This window comes from Podarcis bocagei (genome assembly GCF_964188305.1).
Source record: "Podarcis bocagei genome assembly, chromosome: 1".
Taxonomy (NCBI): Eukaryota; Metazoa; Chordata; class Lepidosauria; order Squamata; family Lacertidae; genus Podarcis; species Podarcis bocagei.
Window position 1 is genome coordinate 88,373,068 of NC_138125.1, and position 19,039 is coordinate 88,392,106.

The window sequence follows — 19,039 nt, forward strand, 5'->3', positions numbered from 1 at the left end:
ATTCTTGGTTTTTGGATCTAACAATTCTGTTTCCAATTTTGATTTTTCCACCTGGAAACCAACTTTTTTGTCCAATTTGTATGCCTCCATTATTTGATAATAATGGAGCCAATCTCGCACTTTGTTTTTCAATTTTTCAAAGCTCTGCAATTTTATTCTCTCTCCATCTTGTTCCAGAATTTCCCAATATTTCGGCCATTTGGCCTCCATATTGAGTTTTTTCTGTGCCTTCGCTTCCATTGGTGACAACCATCTTGGGTTTTTTCCCCCTAACAAATCCTTATCTCTTATCCAAACATTAAACAATGCTTTTCTAACAATATGATTTTTAAATGCTTTATGTACTTTTACCTTATCATACCACAAATATGCATGCCAACCAAATACATTGTTAAAACCTTCTAAATCCAACACTTCAGTATTTTCAAAACACCAGTAGTTTTACAGAGGGTTGGGAAATCCTGGAAAGCCACTGTCAAATACTGAGCTACATGAACCAATGGTCTGACTTGGTGTAAGGCAGCTTCCTATGTTCTTATCAGAGTGCAGGAGGGGAAACCTGGGCCGTGAGTTTGACCCCCACGTTGGGCAAAAGATTCCTGCATTGCAGGGGGTTGGGCTGGATGACCCTCGAGCGCCCTTCCAACTCTACGATTCAAGTCAGAAATTGTTCTCCCACTCAAGTAAGTTTAAATTGTTTTAAAGGGGGACTAGATAAATTCATGGAGGATAGATATGTGTATTGTACTAATGCTTCTGAAAGCCAATTGCTAGGGGCCACACAGGAGGAAAGTGCTATTGGCACTCCTCTAGTGCTTGTACCTTTCCTAGAGAGGCTTGAGGCTGGCAACTGTAAACAACAACACCACAGGATGCTTGACTAGATGGACTCTTAAATTGAATTTTAATCAAGGTATGATAAACATTGTGCGCACAGAAAAAATGTGTTTTAAATGAATGTGATGATGTCACATTTCACTGTTGTCTCCCTTCCTTTCCCAGGCTTCCTATGTTATGTCTTGCTTTACGTGCTGTGGGGGTAGCCAATGTGGTGCCTTCCAGATGTTCTGGACTTACAACCCCCATCATTCCTGACTACTGGCACTATTTGCTGGTGGCTGTCCCTTGCAGCAGATAATGCTGACCTTATTATGGTAGAGCCTGACAGCTTGTGAAGTGGTAGGATGGTGCAGTCAAGATACACACACACATCCCAGACCTGCAGTATAGGAAACAGAGTTACTCCCAATAATTTAAAATGGACAATACTGATCAATGAAACTCAGCCTTTGCTGTTGCCAGTGTGCAGGTGTCAGATCTGTACATATATTTTACATTATTGGCTTCCTGTGTTTATCTGAGGACAGCTCTGAGCAAAAGAATATCCCATTTTATTTAGGAAGCTTTCTCACTCACTGACAATTAATTACAGTATCCATCTAGTATTGGCGGAACTATAATCTGCAGTCCTGTGCTTTTAACAACTGAAAGGCAATAATGGAACAAGTCAACACATGGTCTAGAATTATCTTGTAATGGAGTTATCTTGTAACTCTAGACTAGCATTTTCTACGATTCCAACTGAAGTTGTAATTGTGTGCACACTTTCACATTTTCTCCTGCCATTTCAGGTAACATACCTATCAAGCACTACTGAATCAGAGGCTGCTTTGCTCCACAGAGATTCATGAGGGTTGCAAAGCAACTACAGTACACTGCTTCAGATAAACGAGTTGGCTAGGTGAACATCCAGGAACAAGTGGCCTATTTTAAAAGTGTTATCATCGCCCAAACCCTTTTGGAAATACACGAGCTCCTTTTCTCCAGATGCTTTTGTAAAGACAACTTTACTAGCATTTTTAAAAAGAACACTAGGAATATTATGTTGCTGCTGGAACATAGGAAGGGGATGAGTTTGTGGGTAAAAGCATATGAGGGAATGGTGGGGAAAAGGCTGGAGGATTCATCCATTAAAATTACAGTTTTTATCTTATATCCTGGATACCACAATAGGTTTTTTTTGTTTTTATTTTTAATGCAACAGATGGAAGTTACATTGCTTTCCAATCAGCACTCCTTGCGGGTGGGAGTGACTTCGCCAGTTGAATGTCTGCCTACCTCTCAGCTTTTAAAGGCATAGAGGCCTTCTGAAAGAAAGAAGCCCGCTGCAAGCGGGAACAGTCTTTGCCGTGAGGAGCCAGATTATAGTGTCCCCATTGCACCAGGGACTGTACCTCTAGAACAGCTCCTCTTGGCCTCGGCCGATCACCCCATTGCTTCTTCCTCCCAGGAGGGGCTGCCCCCCCCCCATAGCCTCCACCATCTCCTCTCCTCGCCCCACGTCCCACCCCGCGAGACCGTGTCCCACCGCGCACAGGCTTCTGTGCCCCGACTTCCTCCCTTCGCACATTCCGTGATTTATTTACAGCCGGAGCCGAGTCGCGCTCTCTCCCCCCACCCCCCGCCCTCCAGGGCAAACAGGAGGCTTCGCCCGAAGCTTCCCGAGCGAGAGGCCGCGGAGCCCGCTTTCCTCGCCGCATCCCTCGCCCCAGCACCCCTCGGCGCCTGGGAGAGCCCCGCTCTCGGCATGCCCTGCTCCTCCTCCACCGTCTCGGGAGGCGGCCGCGCGCTGCCCTGAGTCCCCCGGGAGGCGGCGGGAAGGCCCTTCTTCGCACAGCGCGGCAGGCGGGGGCCCCTCCTGGCGCCGCGCGCACCCGGGTGTTGCTGCCAGGCCCGCCGCCTTCCTGACACGGACTGGCTCCCCGGCCAGGCGCCCGAAAATAGCAGCTGCCTCGGCATGGAGCGGGCGGCGGCGGCACTGGCCTCGGAGCAGGTAAGCCCGGCGGAGAGACCTCCCCGAGAAAGGGCTTCGCGGCGGGTGCCTTTCTGCTGGCCAGGCCGGCCCGGGGAGCACGGACGGAGGGCACTTCCTGGCGCAACAACGCCGCGACCACTTCCTGCTTTCGGTTGCCGGGGGAGTAGGGCTAGCGGGGCTTACCTGAGCCCCGGAACCTGCTCCCCAAGCTCATTGGACACCCTTGAGTGTCAAGAACGGAGCTTTCGAGCACGTGCAGAGCGCTGCCTGCCCCTCTGCGTTTTCTCTCCCACACCTTCGGGTGCGATTCCTAGGCGTGCTTGGCCCGTAACAATTTCGCGTTTAGAAATTGAACTCGGTGCTCCGACTCGTCTGCTGCCGATTTAAATAAATCTTATGCATTAATGCGATCCGCGCAAGTGTTCGGGTGAACAAAAACAAAAGCTCTGAAGACAAAGGGAGAAAAGCACGCGCGTTTTGTTTTTAGAGAATGCAAGCACGTGTCGTCATAACTGGCTCCCTCTATATCAGAAAACATGCGTTTCGTGTGGCGTTGCTATTTGTTTAAAAATCTGCTGAACTGAGGACACCTTTTTAATCAACGCATTTAATTGATCAATCGATCAAGCAAATAGTGCAGCCATAAACGAGGTGAGAGAAAGTTGGCAGCTGAATCCCATTCCTATATGGCTCTTTGGCTGTCTTGCAAGTGCCTTTTTTAATATTATTAAAACTTTCCTCCAAAACCAGGTCTTTGGTCCTTAATTTATCTGCGGCCTTTTAGAAGTGGATGGAATGTTCTTAATGTATTTCTCTTCCCCCTTGGTTTTAATGTATCTGTGTGGGGTTTATTGTCTAGTTTGTTTATTTAGCTGTAAGTTGCTTTGGGTTGCCCTGGGCAAGATAAAGCAACTGGCACATTAAATAAATTAATTAAATAAATTACTGGTTATATTTGTCAGCTGGCATGTTTCTGCTTTCTGTCAGTTGCGGTAGGAAAATTGTGGGCAACCAAATCTCTGCCTGGAGTTTGTTCCATGTCTCAGCATGTGTCTGTGTCTGATTGCACTCTGCTCTTGCGCATGTTTCCTCTTGTGTCTGAGTACGCATGCATTGTGGTTGAGTATGTTGTCTGTCATGCACAGTCTCTGGCCGGGTGCAGCCTGAATCAGCTTTATTGGATCATCTGTGTCTCCCCCTTCCACATTAACAATAGACCCTTTACTGCAGTGTCCTTACAGATGCTAGCTTTGGGTACTAACTGGAGAAGCCATAGGTATGGTTGTTGGGGATTGTTAGAGCTAGAGGTCTCCTCTCCCACCATGTCACTGTTTCTTAATTCCCTTGTGGTATTAGCTGGTTAAGCCATCCTCTTTCCCATGATGTAAAAAGAAGGACATACGGTTATCCTACCCAAGATTTAAACATCTGCTTTCCCACAACATGCTTAACATTCCCTGCAAACAACTCTGTCTGCAACTTGAAAAGCTGTAGCAATAGGAAGGAAATAAACAGCAGCCATGTGTGGATGAAGGAAATGGCCCCTGCCTGCAGAAAATATGTGAAGCACTAAGTTTTTTTATCCCTCCAGCATTCGGTTTGAACTAGATTTGTAGCACTTTGGGGATTGAGGGCCTAGGGTGGAGTCTGAGGTTCCCCGTCCACTGCAGAATTGTAGCTCTCACTCTTCAGATCCTAAAAGCTGAACTATTTTCACATTGAATGTGGACCACAGAGGCCACTTTTTAACTCTCTCCATTTTTCCTTAACTCCCAGGCAGCACCACTGAGCAATGGCCTCCAGCCTCAGGAAGCAGGTGGGTAGTGCACTGGTTTTGCCTGCCGGTGGTGGAGTGACCGCTTTCAAGTACAGACTTCACTGCCTGCCAGCCAGACTGACTCATGACATGTGTTGCAGGGAACAGCTTTGGGTGTTAATTGCCTGCTTTGAGTGTCTTCTAAACTTGCTAATCCATAACAGCATGATTGTGTGTACTAACTTTGGGACATTATACATCACTTTTTGAGCCATGCTGCGAGCCATCCGAACCACTGCCTCTCCTATCATTCTAGTCTTGGAAAATCTCAGTTGTACCCAGATTTCACTTTTTGCTTTCCTGTTTGAGAATGGCTCCAATTCTGCTAGTACCTGTGAAACCCATCCTAATGTCATCTTACAAAATTGAATTATGTGAGGCCTGATTTCAAAATCTGGGCTTATACTTAGATTCCTTGGATAAGCCCAGTATTGTCCATCCTCCATTTTCTATCAGATTGGAATAATGGTGACCTACCTCACAGGGTTGTTGTGAGGGCACTCAATAAAGATAATGAAGCTATTAAACTGCCACAGAAATGTGTGAATAAATACAGTATACAACCCCCTCCTGACCGGTTATGCTTTTTCAGAGCAAGTAGTTAGCCCCTTTTACACTTTCCCCTCTACTGTAAAATTTGCAGAAGAGAGTTTGGGCTCTGACTGAAATCAACGAATGCTTTCACCTTAGGCTGAAGTGTGTGGGTTGCTGCCTGTCAAGGGATGTAAACAATCAACTAACTGGATGTGCTCTGTGGGGCAGGGTGGGGTAGGGTTGGTCAGTGACTGCTGCAGCTTTTGGCTGGTTCTCTGTGCAAGTCACGGGTTGTTCAGCTCAGCATGCGTGTTCCTGCAGTTTATGTGAGAACATACCATTTCTTTAGGCTTAGTGAGAAGGAGGGAAGGTTGTGTCAGTCAAAAGGGCCAAGATTACTTAAATGTTTCACCTACCAAGAAGTTTTTGGTGTCTGGATTTGCAATGCCTCCCCTTACCCACTAGGCCCCAACCTGTCTCTGGATGTTAAGGAATCAGCGTTGGAAGCCAAGGTTGTAGGGCAAGAGGCCAAGGACCTGGCTGCAGATGGCAAAGGTACAGAGTTGAGCATGATGAATGTGATGTCAGATGGCAGGACCATGGACGGGGATCCCAGAGCTGTTGGGCTGGATGCCAAGACTGCAACTCGGGATGGCAAAGTAACAGCTGGGGATGCCGTTGCTACAGAATCGGATATTAAGGCTGCAGATTCAGAGGCCAGAGAACTGGATACAGCTGGCAACTATGGTGGACCACAGGCCACAGTGACAGATAGGAGACAAACAGGTCCAGGGGGCAAGGAGGACATGATGCCAAGAGGCAGGTGCAAGAGCTGGAACGCCAGTGCCCCCACCCTGAATGTTAAAGATGCCGGTCAGCAAAGCAAAGGCACAATTGTGGATGGCAAAGCAACATCAGAAGTCACCAAGCCAGAAGAGAGCAACAAAGATGATGACGGTGACATCATTTCTCTCGACTGTGAAATTCTTGGGTTTGGTCCTGATACTGATTTGCTGGGACCAGATGCTGAGACTTACATGCATTTCATGCGGCGCCACCACTGTTATGATGCCATTCCCACCAGCTCCAAACTGGTAGTGTTTGACACAACCTTGCAGGTAAGGGGGGAAGTGGGAGCTGTTGTGGGTCAAGGAAGGGGATAGAAAACTGGTCATTTTAATAATGGGATAATGGAAGCTCACTTCTTTACTAATCGGGGTGGGGAAGCTGTGGCAATCCAGATACTGTTGGGACTGATATGAGTTGGAGTCCCGATCCCTGTTACAAATCCTGAAACATTCAGCAAAGACAGGACAGTAGTCCAATAGGCTCAAGTCAACAGCTCTGCTCCCTCTCAATGTTCCTAGTAAAATTGTTATCAGCACTCAAGAAAAGCTAGTTCTTAAAATAGAATACAGGGTGGAATGGTGCAGATGGGAGTGTGCAAAAGGCTTGAATGTGAGTGGCTCAGATAACTGAGGGTTGGGAATAATTGGAAGTAGCATAGTTCCAACCTGATGGTATCCCTTTTCTTTCCTTATGTAAGTGAATGCTTGCTTTTCACTTCTATGGGAAAAGTAAACAATTATACTTGAGGAACGCTTCTGGTTTTTTCAAATTTACAATGTTTCTGAACTGTTCATCATACGATTCCAGATTGGTATACAGAATGATGAATAACTCTGTTCACACAAGAAAAAACATAAAGGGGCAGAATTCATTTAACTACATAGTCCTGTTAGTGGAAGCCAACATGAGGACTTATACTAGTGCAACATGTCCTCCCACATGTTATCTGAAATTGGCTCAGGGGAAGCTGAAAAGCTGATGGACCAGTTGCCATAGAGTCACACTGAATTCCTCCCAAGGAGTAGGGAAGGCAGAATAAAATATCTTGCATGCCAGTGCAGACAGGAGTAACTTCAGACAGCACTTGCACCCCTGACATTGTGACCTCCCCTGACAGGGATTCTACACTGAAGTTTGTGGGGGTTTCCCTACCCTTTTAGTACATGTCTGCTCTCTCTCCCCCCCCCCCCCATATAACTACACTACACTCAGCAGTTTTCAACTTCCTAATCTGTCAGGTACTTGACTTTCTGCTATGGCAGGCAGTTTGTGTGTGGTGGGGAGCTGTGGAAATTAATAGAGCCCAAAGCTATCAATGGTTACTAGCTGCAATGACTGTGTTCTCCCTCCATTTTAGGAGGCAGTAGGCCTCTGAAGACTAGCTATTTTGGAATACAAGTGGAGAGAGTGCTGTTGGTCTTGAATATGCATCTGAATGGCTACTGTGAGAACAGGATTCTGGACTAGGGGGGCCTTTGGACTCTTCTTACGACACTGGCAGAGCTGGATATAGGAACTCAAATCTGCCTGCAAGGATTATTTAAACAAATAGATGCTCACTTTCAGGATGAAGCAATTCTACCTGTTTCATCAGGTTATTCCTGCTGCTGCAAGTTTACCTTCCCTCATATTTGTTGTAGTTCATCACATTCCTAGAGCTGTGATTTAGGAGGAGGTAGAATCGTGGGAAGAGAGCAAACTAGGAAGAAAGTCCAAGCCGCATCATTTGGTAAAAAATAGGCCTAAGGTTGTTGCCCCCTAAAATTGAACCACAATGTTTAATAATATCTAGTCTAGCAGAAGAATATAATTGCTACATAGATTGGAGTCCAAGGGGGTGCAGTGTGGGCGATTACTTCTGGATTTCCCCCAGCCCAGCCTTCTTGGCTGGATGCAGCTGTTTCCTCACCCTGTAGATCTGGGCTGACCAATGTGGTGCCTTCCAGATGTTGTACTACAATTCCCATCAGCCTCAGACTAATGGTAAGGATGATGGGGGCTGAAGCCCAACAGGACCTGAAGGGCACCACACTGACTACTCCTAACTGCAGATAGACAGGAATATTGAACAGCAACTGCCAGTCTGGCCCACCTATTCTTTTTTCCTCCTGTCCCCAGATAAAGAAGGCCTTCTTAGCCATGGTGGCCAATGGGGTGCGAGCAGCCCCTCTCTGGGACAACAAGCAGCAGTGTTTTGTGGGTAAGTGATGCTGCGTTCAGGAGGGCAACACAGGACAGCAGGTTTTGGGCAAAAGGAAGTGTGAACTGGGATTTCATAGGACTACTGCTGGCCATTCAACTGTACTAGGGATGGTCAAGAAGGCAAGGTTGGGTGTGTGCAGGAATTCTGCAGGTGCCTCTTATTAAGGAAAGGCTCAACCATCTGCTGTCCTGAGAACTGGTAGCCCTTCATGCCTGTTGCTTCAGCTCCTCCAGACCTACACCTGTGTGTATCCACTCTCTTCCTTTTCCTCTTTCCCCCTCTCTCTCTTACTGCAGGTATGTTGACTATCACTGACTTCATTAACATCCTACATCGCTACTACCGATCACCTCTGGTGAGTTTTCCAGGACTGCTCAATTGCCTTTGCAAGATCTGGAGCAAACCAGCTTCCAGCATTTCCCTCCCCATATGTACAAGGATGGAGGGGGGTGGACAGGGGCAGAAGGGTGACAGCAAAGCAAGAGGACCTGTGACTTCAAAGTACAAGTGTGGGCTGCTTGGAACTCTCACTATCTTATCCTTTTGTGGGTGACATCACCCTGCTCACGAGTATCATTTTGTGCTGTTTTTAGGTTCAGATATATGAGATCGAGGAACACAAAATTGAAACGTGGAGAGGTGAGGAGGGCACCACTAGGGGGAGTAGTGTATGCATGGATGCTATTGAACATCTGTAAAATTGATTGTCAGTAGTGGAAGGTGAATTGCACTCTGTGTGTGTTCACGTGTTTACGTCTGTCTCCCTGCTTCTGGCCTTGATTTAAACAGTTCCTCTCTTAACTTGGTATCCCTTCCTACTTGATAGTCTTGCCTCTAGACAAGGCGCGGCCAGCATTTAGTCCAACAACATCTAAAGGACAACAGCTCCCATAATTCCCTCCCATTGGCCATGCTGGCTAGGGCTGATGGGTGTTGGGGTCCATTGGCCACCCCAGGCCCTAGGGAAAGGGTTTAGGTTACAGTACTCTAGGGATCGGAAACCAGTGACTTCTGGTTTTGATGGACTCCATCAGTCCTTGCCAGGATGACCAATAACAATCTGGAGGGTCACAGGTTCACCCTCCTTGCACTACAGGCTATTTTGCTGCATTCTGATGAAATTCCATGTACTGTAGCCCATTGCTGTGAGCTCATTGGATCCTGTCCCATTTCTGTCCCTGATGTTTCTACTTACTCTCTCCCTTTGAGCTTGATGCACACAACCACCCAGAAGAGGGATAGCTAATGTGGTACCTTCCAGATGTTGATCCAACTCTTTTCATCCTTAGCCAGCATGGCCCAATGGTTAAGGATGATGGCAAGTGAAATCCAACATGTGGAGGGCACCATGTGGGCTGCCCCTGACTCACAGGAAAGGTGCAAGGCTTAGGGAGGATCCTCCATCTACTCACTGCTTGCATGTTCAGTGGTGGAGCACATGCTCTGCTTGCAAATGATCTGAGATTCAATCCCTGGCATCTCCTGTTTGGGTAGGGAAATCCCCCCTAGCTAAAACCCTGGAGGGTGGCTGCCAATCAGGACGCAGGCAGTGCTAAGCTAAATGGACCATTGGTCTGATTCAGTACAACAGCTATAGTACCCTTTCTCTCTTCATAGTGGGGAAACCCATCCAGATGGGCAGGGTATAAATAATAAAAAGTATTATACATTGAATCACTGTCCCAATTTCTTAGATGCTTTCAATGCACATAACATGGGAAGAAAGTTGATGTTATGGTAAATCATCTTCAACTTGGCAGCAATTAACCATATGGTATAGTGACCTCAAGCTGTTATATGCCAAAATCTAAGAAACTCATCATTCTTCTAAATAGATTGGAAACCCTACTGACCTCTTTTGCCAGACCCCCCACCCAGAAGTAGCTTCATCCTTAACCTGTAGTAGTTCTCCCATCTTACCTAGGGCAACGGTTCCATATACTATTCAGGTGCTTTCCTTTCTCCCCAGAGGTGTATTTGCAAGGTTTCTTCAAACCCTTGGTGTGCATCTCCCCAAACGATAGGTAAGTCATTTCTGATGCTTGCTTACTCCTCCCACAGATCCCTCCTCTTTGGCAGGAAAGGTGGGAAAGAATTTTAATGAATACATAATAATAGTGTGGCTAGCTTTGATGGAAAGAGTCTTGTACTTTTAACAACTGCATGGCAGTTGGTATAAAAGAGTGAAGTTTTACTCATCAGTTCCTTGCCAGAAAACATTTCAATTGTTGATTTCTGCCTGTCGAACAGCTGAATGCACCGAGCCTTTGACCATAATAGGGGTGGGGGAACCCTCACTGTCTCACAACGCCTACTCCATTTAGAGCAGCTGTGCTGCGTGATGCCCAGAGTGGAAGTGGTAAATGGGTACAGTCCCTGGGTACAGGGAGCCAATCTCCAGGCATGTCATATTGCCCTTTTGTTTCTCCCTTTCCTAGCCTATTTGATGCTGTTTATTCCTTGATTAAGCACAAGATCCATCGGCTGCCTGTTATCGAGCCCATCTCAGGGAACGTCCTACACATTCTGACCCACAAACGTATCCTCAAGTTCCTGCATATCTTCGTGAGTGTCTGGTGGTCCCAAATTCCTCTTGGCATAGATGATGGCAAGGCAGATTATTTTTGGTCTCAGTGGGGCCTATGTTGGCCCAGTGCTCGATGCTCTCTTTTATCATTTATTTATTGGTATAGAGCCAACAGGGTATGTGGTGCCTTGCAGAACTGCATAGGGAAAAATGGACTGGCCACTTCCCTCAAGATGCTCACGATCTAAAATAGACAATTGGGAAAACAGTAGAAGTTGGGAGAGCAAGAGGTTAGGCTCCGCTAGGGATGTAAAAAGGTATTATTTTACTTTTTGTCCCATATTCATTGTCTGCAGTGGTACCTCGGGTTACATACGCTTCAGGTTACAGACTCCGCTAACCCAGAAATGGTGCTTCAGGTTAAGAACTTTGCTTCAGGATGAGAACAGAAATCATGCTCCGGTGGCGCGGCGGCAGCAGGAGGCCCCATTAGCTAAAATGGTGCTTCAGGTTAAGAACAGTTTCAGGTTAAGTACGGACCTCCAGAATGAATTAAGTACTTAACCCGAGGTACCACTGTATTTCTATTCTGCTGCAGTTCAGCTTCTGCAAAAAATGTTATCTAGCTCACTGTTCACTGTGGCCAAATTTAATAATGCAATTAATTACATTATTGTGTGAATGCACATCATTCATTTCCATTGTGGGGCAGGGGGAGCATCACCAATAATGCACTGAAAAAAATAACCTCCTCTTCTCTCACTACAGGGAGCCATGCTTCCAAAGCCACGATTCCTGCAGAAAACCATCCTGGAACTGGGCATCGGCACCTTCCGTGACGTTGCCATGGTCCTGGAGTCAGCCCCTGTCTACACAGCCTTGGAGATTTTTGTGGACCGCAGGGTCTCAGCATTGCCTGTTGTTAATGAAAAAGGTACTTGCTGCGGGGAGCTCCTCTGCTCTGCTCACCGCTATGTTTGCCGTTTCAGCCGAGCCTTACCTCTCTCTCATATGTTATCAGCTTTCTAATTCATCCTCTACTTTTTTCTTGGGCCCTGAAATTCTACACACCCTATGTGACATTTATCAAACAATCCGAGCCATCGCGTGATGTAGCTTTTGCCAAGCTGCACCGTTTTGGGGTTCCATATTTGAATCCCACCCACCCTGCTTGAGCCAATGAACCATAGTGCTATATGTAACATCTCAGAGGTAGTGTTAAATCACCATCACCCAGATTTTGTCACTTTTGTAAATTCCACCCGCTGTCATAAAAATCAGGAACCCTCTTTTTATGTATTAACTCATAAACTTCAAGATGTGATAAAAGCCTGGAAAAGTGGTGTTCACATATATGATAATATGAATGAATAATGCTCTGTGTCTAGCTCTATTCAAGACTTTATTGTGAGTGGATTTTTTCTTTTTATTGGGTATTTCTTAATTATTTTTCTGATTAATATATATGGAATACTTGCTTAGTTGGAACGTATTAAATATATCAATACTTTTTAAAAATGGATGATAGCTACATTATGAGGTGGGTGAATGGGAAGGTTTTCTCTACTGAGTCCCTTATAATGCTTCCCTCACTTTCTCTTTACAGGGAGGGTAGTTGGCCTCTACTCTCGCTTTGATGTGATTGTAAGTACAGCACAATCATATTTTTGCAGGTGTGAAGTTGGTTGGCGGGAGAATGGATTTTTTTAATAACCAAAGCTAAGAAAATGGAATGTTTCCCTGTCTTGCCTCTAGGGGATGCAGTACCTGTTTAAAATTTTAAGATGGGAAGATCACTTGGTAGTGTGTGTGTGGGGGGGGGGGGTTTGGTATCCCTCGCAAATGTTTCCTGAACTCCATCTAAAGGGATTGAGGTGGTGATACTAATTTTCACCACTATTTTTCAGCTCTAGACAGAGAAGTCAGCAACAGTTTCCCTCTTAAACATAGGGTGAAAAGCAAAGGAGAACATTGTCTCCAATGCTGTGATTCTAAATTGATGGCGGATTAGGGTCCATTTATCAAAGGGGCTGTCACAATGTGCATTAAACCAGTGTGTAGCAGCTGAGCCTTGTTTCAGCAAGAGTTACCTGGATATTAAAGCCAGAGTTCTCCCACCTTTGCAAAGAGGGATTGGGGTGGCTTTATTCTCTGCTAATGCCAAGCCCCTGCCTGGATGATCGGTCATGGTGGCTTCAAACCATTTCCTTGTCTCTGCTTAGCACTTGGCTGCCCAGAAGTCCTACAACAACCTGGACATTACTGTGGGGGAAGCACTGAAGCAGCGCTCAGTCTGCCTGGAAGGGGTGCTCACCTGCCATCCTTACGAAACGATGGAAGACATTATTGATCGCATCGCCAAGGAGCAGGTATGCCAGAGTGGAGCAGGAAGAATGTGCAGCTTTAGGTAACAGTTACTCTGTGGCAAGACCTTGACCTCTCCAGGTCCATAAAATCTGACTTCAGGAGTTAAATGTTCAGCCTAATCCTCTTCTTTCTCTACTTTGTGCTTACTCAAGTCATGCCCAGTGACACTTTCTAATCCAGTCAGCCTCTAATCCTGTCGCCTGATTGACTTTGATCTATTGACATAGGTGTTCCAGCAGTAACCATCTCTGGCTTGTTCTTCCCCATGACACTCATGGAAAAGACAAGTCCACACTAGTGGCTTACAGGCCCTAGGGAAAGGATGGGGAATATTGTGGAATACTGTATTCCAACCGTTTAAGCAAAAAACAAAAACACCCAAAATAATTCTCATGAGACATCTCCAGGGTAGAAACTATTCCCAATGAATCACTTAAAAAGGAGGTCCACCGGGAAAGCAGAGAGCCCGCATAGAAGAGGTAGATTGCTCAGGTGGGTGGTCCCCAAGGTAAGTGAAACCATCTTCAGATGCTGAGGAGAACTGGACACCTAAAGGCTGCTTCACATGTTTGCTGCCATACAGCAGGAAGCCATGGCAAGTCCTGGCTCCCTGCTGCACATACAGGTCTCATGCATATGGCAGGAAACATCTATCTGTTGTGTGTAATGATTTACTGAACCAATGGGGAACCTGTGGCCCTTCACAAAGCGTTGGGACCCCTATTCCCATCAGCCCCAGCCAGCATGGTCAATGGCCAGGGATGAAGGGAAATGTAGTTCAGCAAAAACACCTAGAGAGTCACAGATTCCCCATTCTAGAAGCAAACAGGTGTTTTCATATGCAAACACACATACCTTAAAAAATTATAATGTGGGAAGCAGACCTAGACTTATTTTCTGTACAGCACAGTTGCTCCTCTGCAACTAAAGACTAATAGGCGGCGCAACAGCACTCAGCTTTAACTTTCCTGCCTGCCACTCTTAATTGTAACTTTTCCCAGAATGCCCTGTCCCTCGGCTATCGTGCTGTACTAGGATGGTGATGATGTTAATAATAATAGCATTATGCCACCAAAGGGAAACGTCTCTGAGGTTTGCCTCAGGTGGGAGGGGTAACTCTTGCCCTGTGGGTGTCAAGCACTCATCTCAGCTCATCCCGTTTCTCTTCTTTTCATGATGGTGTGTGGCTCACTCATCTGGCAGGTCCATCGTCTGGTTCTGGTGGATGAGAAGAAAACCCCGCGGGGGATCGTGTCCCTCTCTGACATTCTCCAAGCCCTGGTTCTCACGCCTGCAGGTATCGATGCCCTAAACTCTTAAGCCGCCTGACGCTCCATCCTTCCTCCATTTGTACCCTCCATTTCCTCCGCTTCTCTCCAGCTCAGGTAGGCCCCATGCCTTGGCCTCTCTAGCCTCTGCCCTGCTGCTCGTTTTTGCCTTGCTGCTGGGTCTCTCTTGTCCGTCCGGCCAAGCCAGGTCTGTATTTCTGTCTGTCTGTCTGGAACCAAACACCCAGCCTGGATGGGAGGCCAATGCTATGGATCGTAAACACAGCATAGCTTTGTAGGAGGAACCTCTTCATGAGAGGTCCGCAGGGTGGCAATACAAGAATGGGCCTTTTCTGCAGTGACTCCCTGAGAAGGCTCACCTGGCACCTTCATTGCATATATCTAGGCACCAGGTGAAAATGTTTCTGTTTAACCAGGCCTTTTGCTGATTAACATTCTGTCCTTTTTAATGTGTTTGTGGGAGGGGGGTTATGGGTTTGTTTTTATTATGTATTTTCCATTTGTTTTTATGTTGTGAACTGCCCTGTGATCTTCAAATGAAGGGTGGTATACAAATTTAATACATTATTAATTATTATTATTAGGGGGGCTGCTCAGACACACACAGGCAGGGTTCCAGCTTCTGGCAAGAGAGAGGCCTCCTGATACATCAAAGCTGCACTTAAACCTTTAAAACCAGCAGCTTCTCATTCCACCTCTAATCCATTCGGATTTTCTCCTTACTCTTTTTCACATCCCTTGGTGCTGGCACGGCACACCAATTGTTGGAAGTATTTTGTTGCATGGGAAGAGCTGGTTAAAGAACTGGGCGGCATCAGAGGAATCCTCTGCATCCAGAAAACTAAGCAGCTGTGTAGTGGGAAAGCTGGTGTATGTCTCACATATATGTAAATTTCTTTTGGCAAGAGTGTTAGTAGATGTGCTGCATGTTAGATTCATTTCCATTTGCAATGATAAAACCCTGCTTTTCCACAGCATTTCCCTAGCACAGATTTTATCACAGGGAAATGGTGTTTTTTCAGTAACAACCAGTTCACTGGGTAACATGAGCTGGGGGTTATGTTACTTCCCATGCCCTATAGTCACCCCAGCTGATTTCTTTACCTGTTGTGGTTGCTAAAGGCACAGACGCAGTTACAGCTTGGGGGCAGGTAGAGTGTCAGGTCAACTGGCAAGCCTAGCCTTTAAAGGTTGAAGTGGAAAAAGATGATGTTCAGTAGACACAGCCACAGTTCCCCACCCCCAAATTCCCCCCTTTATCTGAAAGCTCACCTGTATTTTTCATAATCTCTCATTTCTTCTCCCCATCTCCTTTCACATTGAACTTGTATCCTGTTTTCCCCTGCCAGAAACAGCCTGCTTCTTTAATCCCTTCTCTTTGTTCCCTTTACGTTCACTTCTTCTCTTACTTCCATTCTTTTTATTCCCAGTTAATTTTATTTAAATTAATATTTAATCTCTCCAATTTAAAGGGCTCAGCAATCTCCCTTGCAACAAGGCTACCCTTACCATTGTGGGGAGTGGGGACAGTATAGTAGTTTACTATTGCTGGGTCCAGCTTCTGCTACTTTCATTACATTATCTACAAGTTTTCGGGGGTGTCGTCAGCTTTCTCTCACTCATCCACCTGCATAGGAGCATCTCAGTGATGGATGAGCACAGCAGCTAGAAAAAGGAGCTAAGGAACCTTCTCCTCCCATCTTGACCTAAGCTATAAAGGGTGGGTGGGTAGGGTAGATCAGCCTCTTGCCTTCCCTCGCTGGTGCACAACCTAGACTACCCATTAGTTGTTATAGCAACCACATTATTATTTCCTCTTGCGTTTACCACTCAATTCCCCCCAAAAGCACACAATTCTGGCTGATGTGGCTCCCAGGAGAGGCTCTGGCCACAGGTACACAGGCTGCCACCACCTATGGCTTTTTGTTGCCTTGTTCCACTGGGCTTGAGTCTGATTGATCTCCCTTGTTCTTGCCTGATGCCATGGGCTCCTTGGTTCACTGTGTTGCCACCTTCCCGCAACTAGCTGTGTGTACGGCTGCATCTGTGCTCCTACATGTTTGTACGCAAGCTGGGGTGGATTTGTCCGTGGTCTGTGTAGGGTAGCATCTCTTTGGTCAGCGCCTGGAGCCAGCATGCCACAGAGGGGGTGGCTTACCTGTGCAGTCCTCATGATGTTTGTTGGACTCCCCAAGTCAGATCAGCCCTCAGCCAGCATGGGGAACAGTATGGGATGATGGGAGGTGTGGTAGGACATCTAGGAGGGCCACACATTTCCTGGGCCTGATATAAGGAAATGCAAGTTGCCTCAAGTATAATTCACTGCAGAATAAATCAGAGCTGCTTAGCCAAAATCCTAAGCCATTTTTTTGCTGCAGAACCCCCCGCTCCCAGTACAATGCTTGAAAGGCAGCTAAGAAAGTGCAAATAAGTTCGATCTGCACCTAACCTCTGGCTGAGTTTCTTTTAGGATTGCCACTCAGCCAACTGGTTTTGAGTCCTGATTATCTAGTTTATGATAGAGCACAAGAAATTTAATAAGCTTGGGCATGTAACACCAGTGGCTAAAACACTAAAGCTCAGAGCAGCTTCCCTCGGGTTCTCAGGCAGTCTTCCCCTGTATATGGCTTTCAGGCCCAAACTTGCTCAGCTTGAGCAATGCAACTGCTTTTAAGCAGAACACCCCTCTCTGATAATTGCAACCACGGGCTGGTACCTAAGAACCATAAGGGCTGGGCTGGAGAAGAGAGACCACCAGCTAACCTGATAAAAAGCAGCATGAAAAGAGGAGGTGCATTTCAGGCACCAACTAGCCTCTAATCATCAAAAGCCTCTAACTGTAAGCAAGAGGTTTTGAACTTTTAGAAACTTTACTGATCACCCCATTTGGGAAGATTTCTTTTTAGTGAGGAGGCCTCTGCATCCAATGAGGCTTCTGCACGTTCTCTAGGCCAGGAGTTTGTTATAGGAGGCACAGCCTGGCCTGTGTCTATGACTGCAGTGATGCTTCCCAGCAGGCCAGCTTGGGGGACAGGACTTATCCTCTGGGATATGTAGTTCATGGAAGGAAACAGCTGCTTCCCAACCGAATCACGCCCATCAGACAACAAAGAGGGAGAAGCATAGGGCAGGATCCTTCTCCCACTATGGTATTAACTTTCTTCATTCCTTTCTACAGGCATCGACCGGTATTCAATCTGATGCCATTAAAGGCCACACTTGCTGCCCAGCACTTTGGGTTACCTCCAGGGCATCTATGACACATGAGGGTAAGGTGGGGCTTTCCAGCCCATGAAAGAGAGAGATTTCTTCCTAACAGGCAACATTGGTGCTTTGGCTGCACGTTCATCCTCCCTCCTCCCTTCCATGATGCAGAAAGAGGTGAGAGAAGCGATAAGAAAGGAGGATCTGAACTGCAGAACTGTAAATAGATTTTTCAACCGCTGAAATCTGCTAGAGTGTTATAGAAGCAGCCATGCTACAGATGGAGAGACAGCTGGCCCTGGTTGAACACTTGCACCTGTTGCTTGTCTCCGTTTTCTATCCCCTGCTGACTGTAGGACATGTTATCATGCACAAAAATCCATCCTGTTTCAAGGCCTCTAGCAGATGCTTTTGACTGAACTGAGGTGACTGCTACTGCTCCAGACATACGGACACTCAAGAAGGCCCATGACACTCACAAGAGGAAGGTAGACTACGATCGCAGTGGTTTGGCTCCATGACTTCAACAGGGATTAAGGATTTCCGCATAAGACCCTGCTGCTTTGGAGAAAAGGCAGCTTGTTTCCAACACAGGACTAAACACTTAGCAGGCTATTGCATTATTTTTATTGTTGTGATTTTTCATTGTACCTGAACCAGCAACAAGGTGTGAGGCTGACGTGACCTAAGCTGAGGAAAAATAATTTAAGAGGGAATGGGGAGTTCTGAAATTCATGGAAATGCTTTCAAATGTATTTTATACTATTACAGAACACTATGGGGTCACTTTCTGTCAACTTTAGAAAAAACCTAGCTCAGTCCACCATTTTCCTATAGCTGACAACAAGCAACTTGCAATCTTCCCTCTTCAGCCTACAGTAAAAACAAAGGCTTTTGACTACAGTGGTACCTCTGGTTACGTACTTAATTCGTTCCAAAGGTCCATTCTTAACCTGAAACTGTTCTTAACCTGAAGCACCACTTTAGCTAATGGGGCCTCCCGCTGCTGCCACGCTGCCGGAGCCCGATTTCTGTTCTCATCCTGAAGCAAAGTTCTTAACCCGAGGTACTATTTCTGGGTTAGTGGAGTCTGTAACCTGAAGCGTCTGTAACCCGAGGTACCACTGTATTGAGTTCCCCTAACAGCAACAGAAGGGTTTGCTAGGAGGTAGGTAGCATTTTCCCAGCAGACTTAGTGGGGAGGGTCTCACTACAGGAAAGCATGCAGTTTCTCTTCTTGTTGTTGTGTTCATCTTCTTTGAAATAAACTTTCATATCAAGACACAGACTATATGCAAACAAGCATGACTACCTTTGTTTGTATGTATGCATAAGGTACTTGGATATTCCAGGGAAGTGTAAAGTTCCTGGGGATAGTTACACCTTTTCTTTCAACACCCATCTCGTATCCCACTCTGAGACAGGTAGAGCTATT

At 46.3% G+C, this 19,039-nt stretch overlaps 1 protein-coding gene across 7 annotated transcripts; it reads left to right on the forward strand.

Annotated features, from left to right (window-relative positions):
* The first annotated feature begins 608 nt into the window (after positions 1-608).
* Positions 609-18,906, forward strand: PRKAG3 (protein kinase AMP-activated non-catalytic subunit gamma 3). Of its 7 annotated transcripts, none has more exons than XR_014009068.1 (13): positions 609-683; positions 4,592-4,631; positions 5,631-6,283; positions 8,133-8,214; positions 8,514-8,572; positions 8,811-8,856; positions 10,187-10,241; positions 10,656-10,782; positions 11,513-11,678; positions 12,351-12,388; positions 12,967-13,113; positions 14,315-14,496; positions 17,579-17,713. XR_014009068.1 is itself a non-coding variant. In XM_081197855.1 (13 exons), exons 1-13 carry the CDS (start codon positions 624-626, stop codon positions 17,599-17,601), a joined length of 1,590 nt encoding a protein of 529 aa, XP_081053981.1. In that variant the 5' UTR covers positions 609-623; the 3' UTR covers positions 17,602-18,906. The 7 variants fall into 7 exon arrangements, 5 of the variants coding, with proteins under 5 accessions (XP_081053981.1, XP_081053979.1, XP_081053982.1 ...); XM_081197855.1 differs by having other exon boundaries at positions 14,315-14,408; positions 17,579-18,906; XM_081197856.1 differs by lacking the exon at positions 609-683 and adding an exon at positions 2,365-2,833 and having other exon boundaries at positions 14,315-14,408; positions 17,579-18,906.
* Positions 18,907-19,039: the final 133 nt, after the last annotated feature.

Bases quoted from the DNA above. Each gene is read 5' to 3' on its own strand.
- PRKAG3 (XM_081197853.1), top strand. From the start codon at position 5,471: ATGCGTGTTCCTGCAGTTTATGTGAGAACATACCATTTCTTTAGGCTT. The intron at 10,783-11,512 runs GTGAGTGTCTGG...CTCTCACTACAG, and splicing joins TCAAGTTCCTGCATATCTTC to GGAGCCATGCTTCCAAAGCC. The intron at 11,679-12,350 runs GTACTTGCTGCG...TTCTCTTTACAG, and splicing joins GCCTGTTGTTAATGAAAAAG to GGAGGGTAGTTGGCCTCTAC.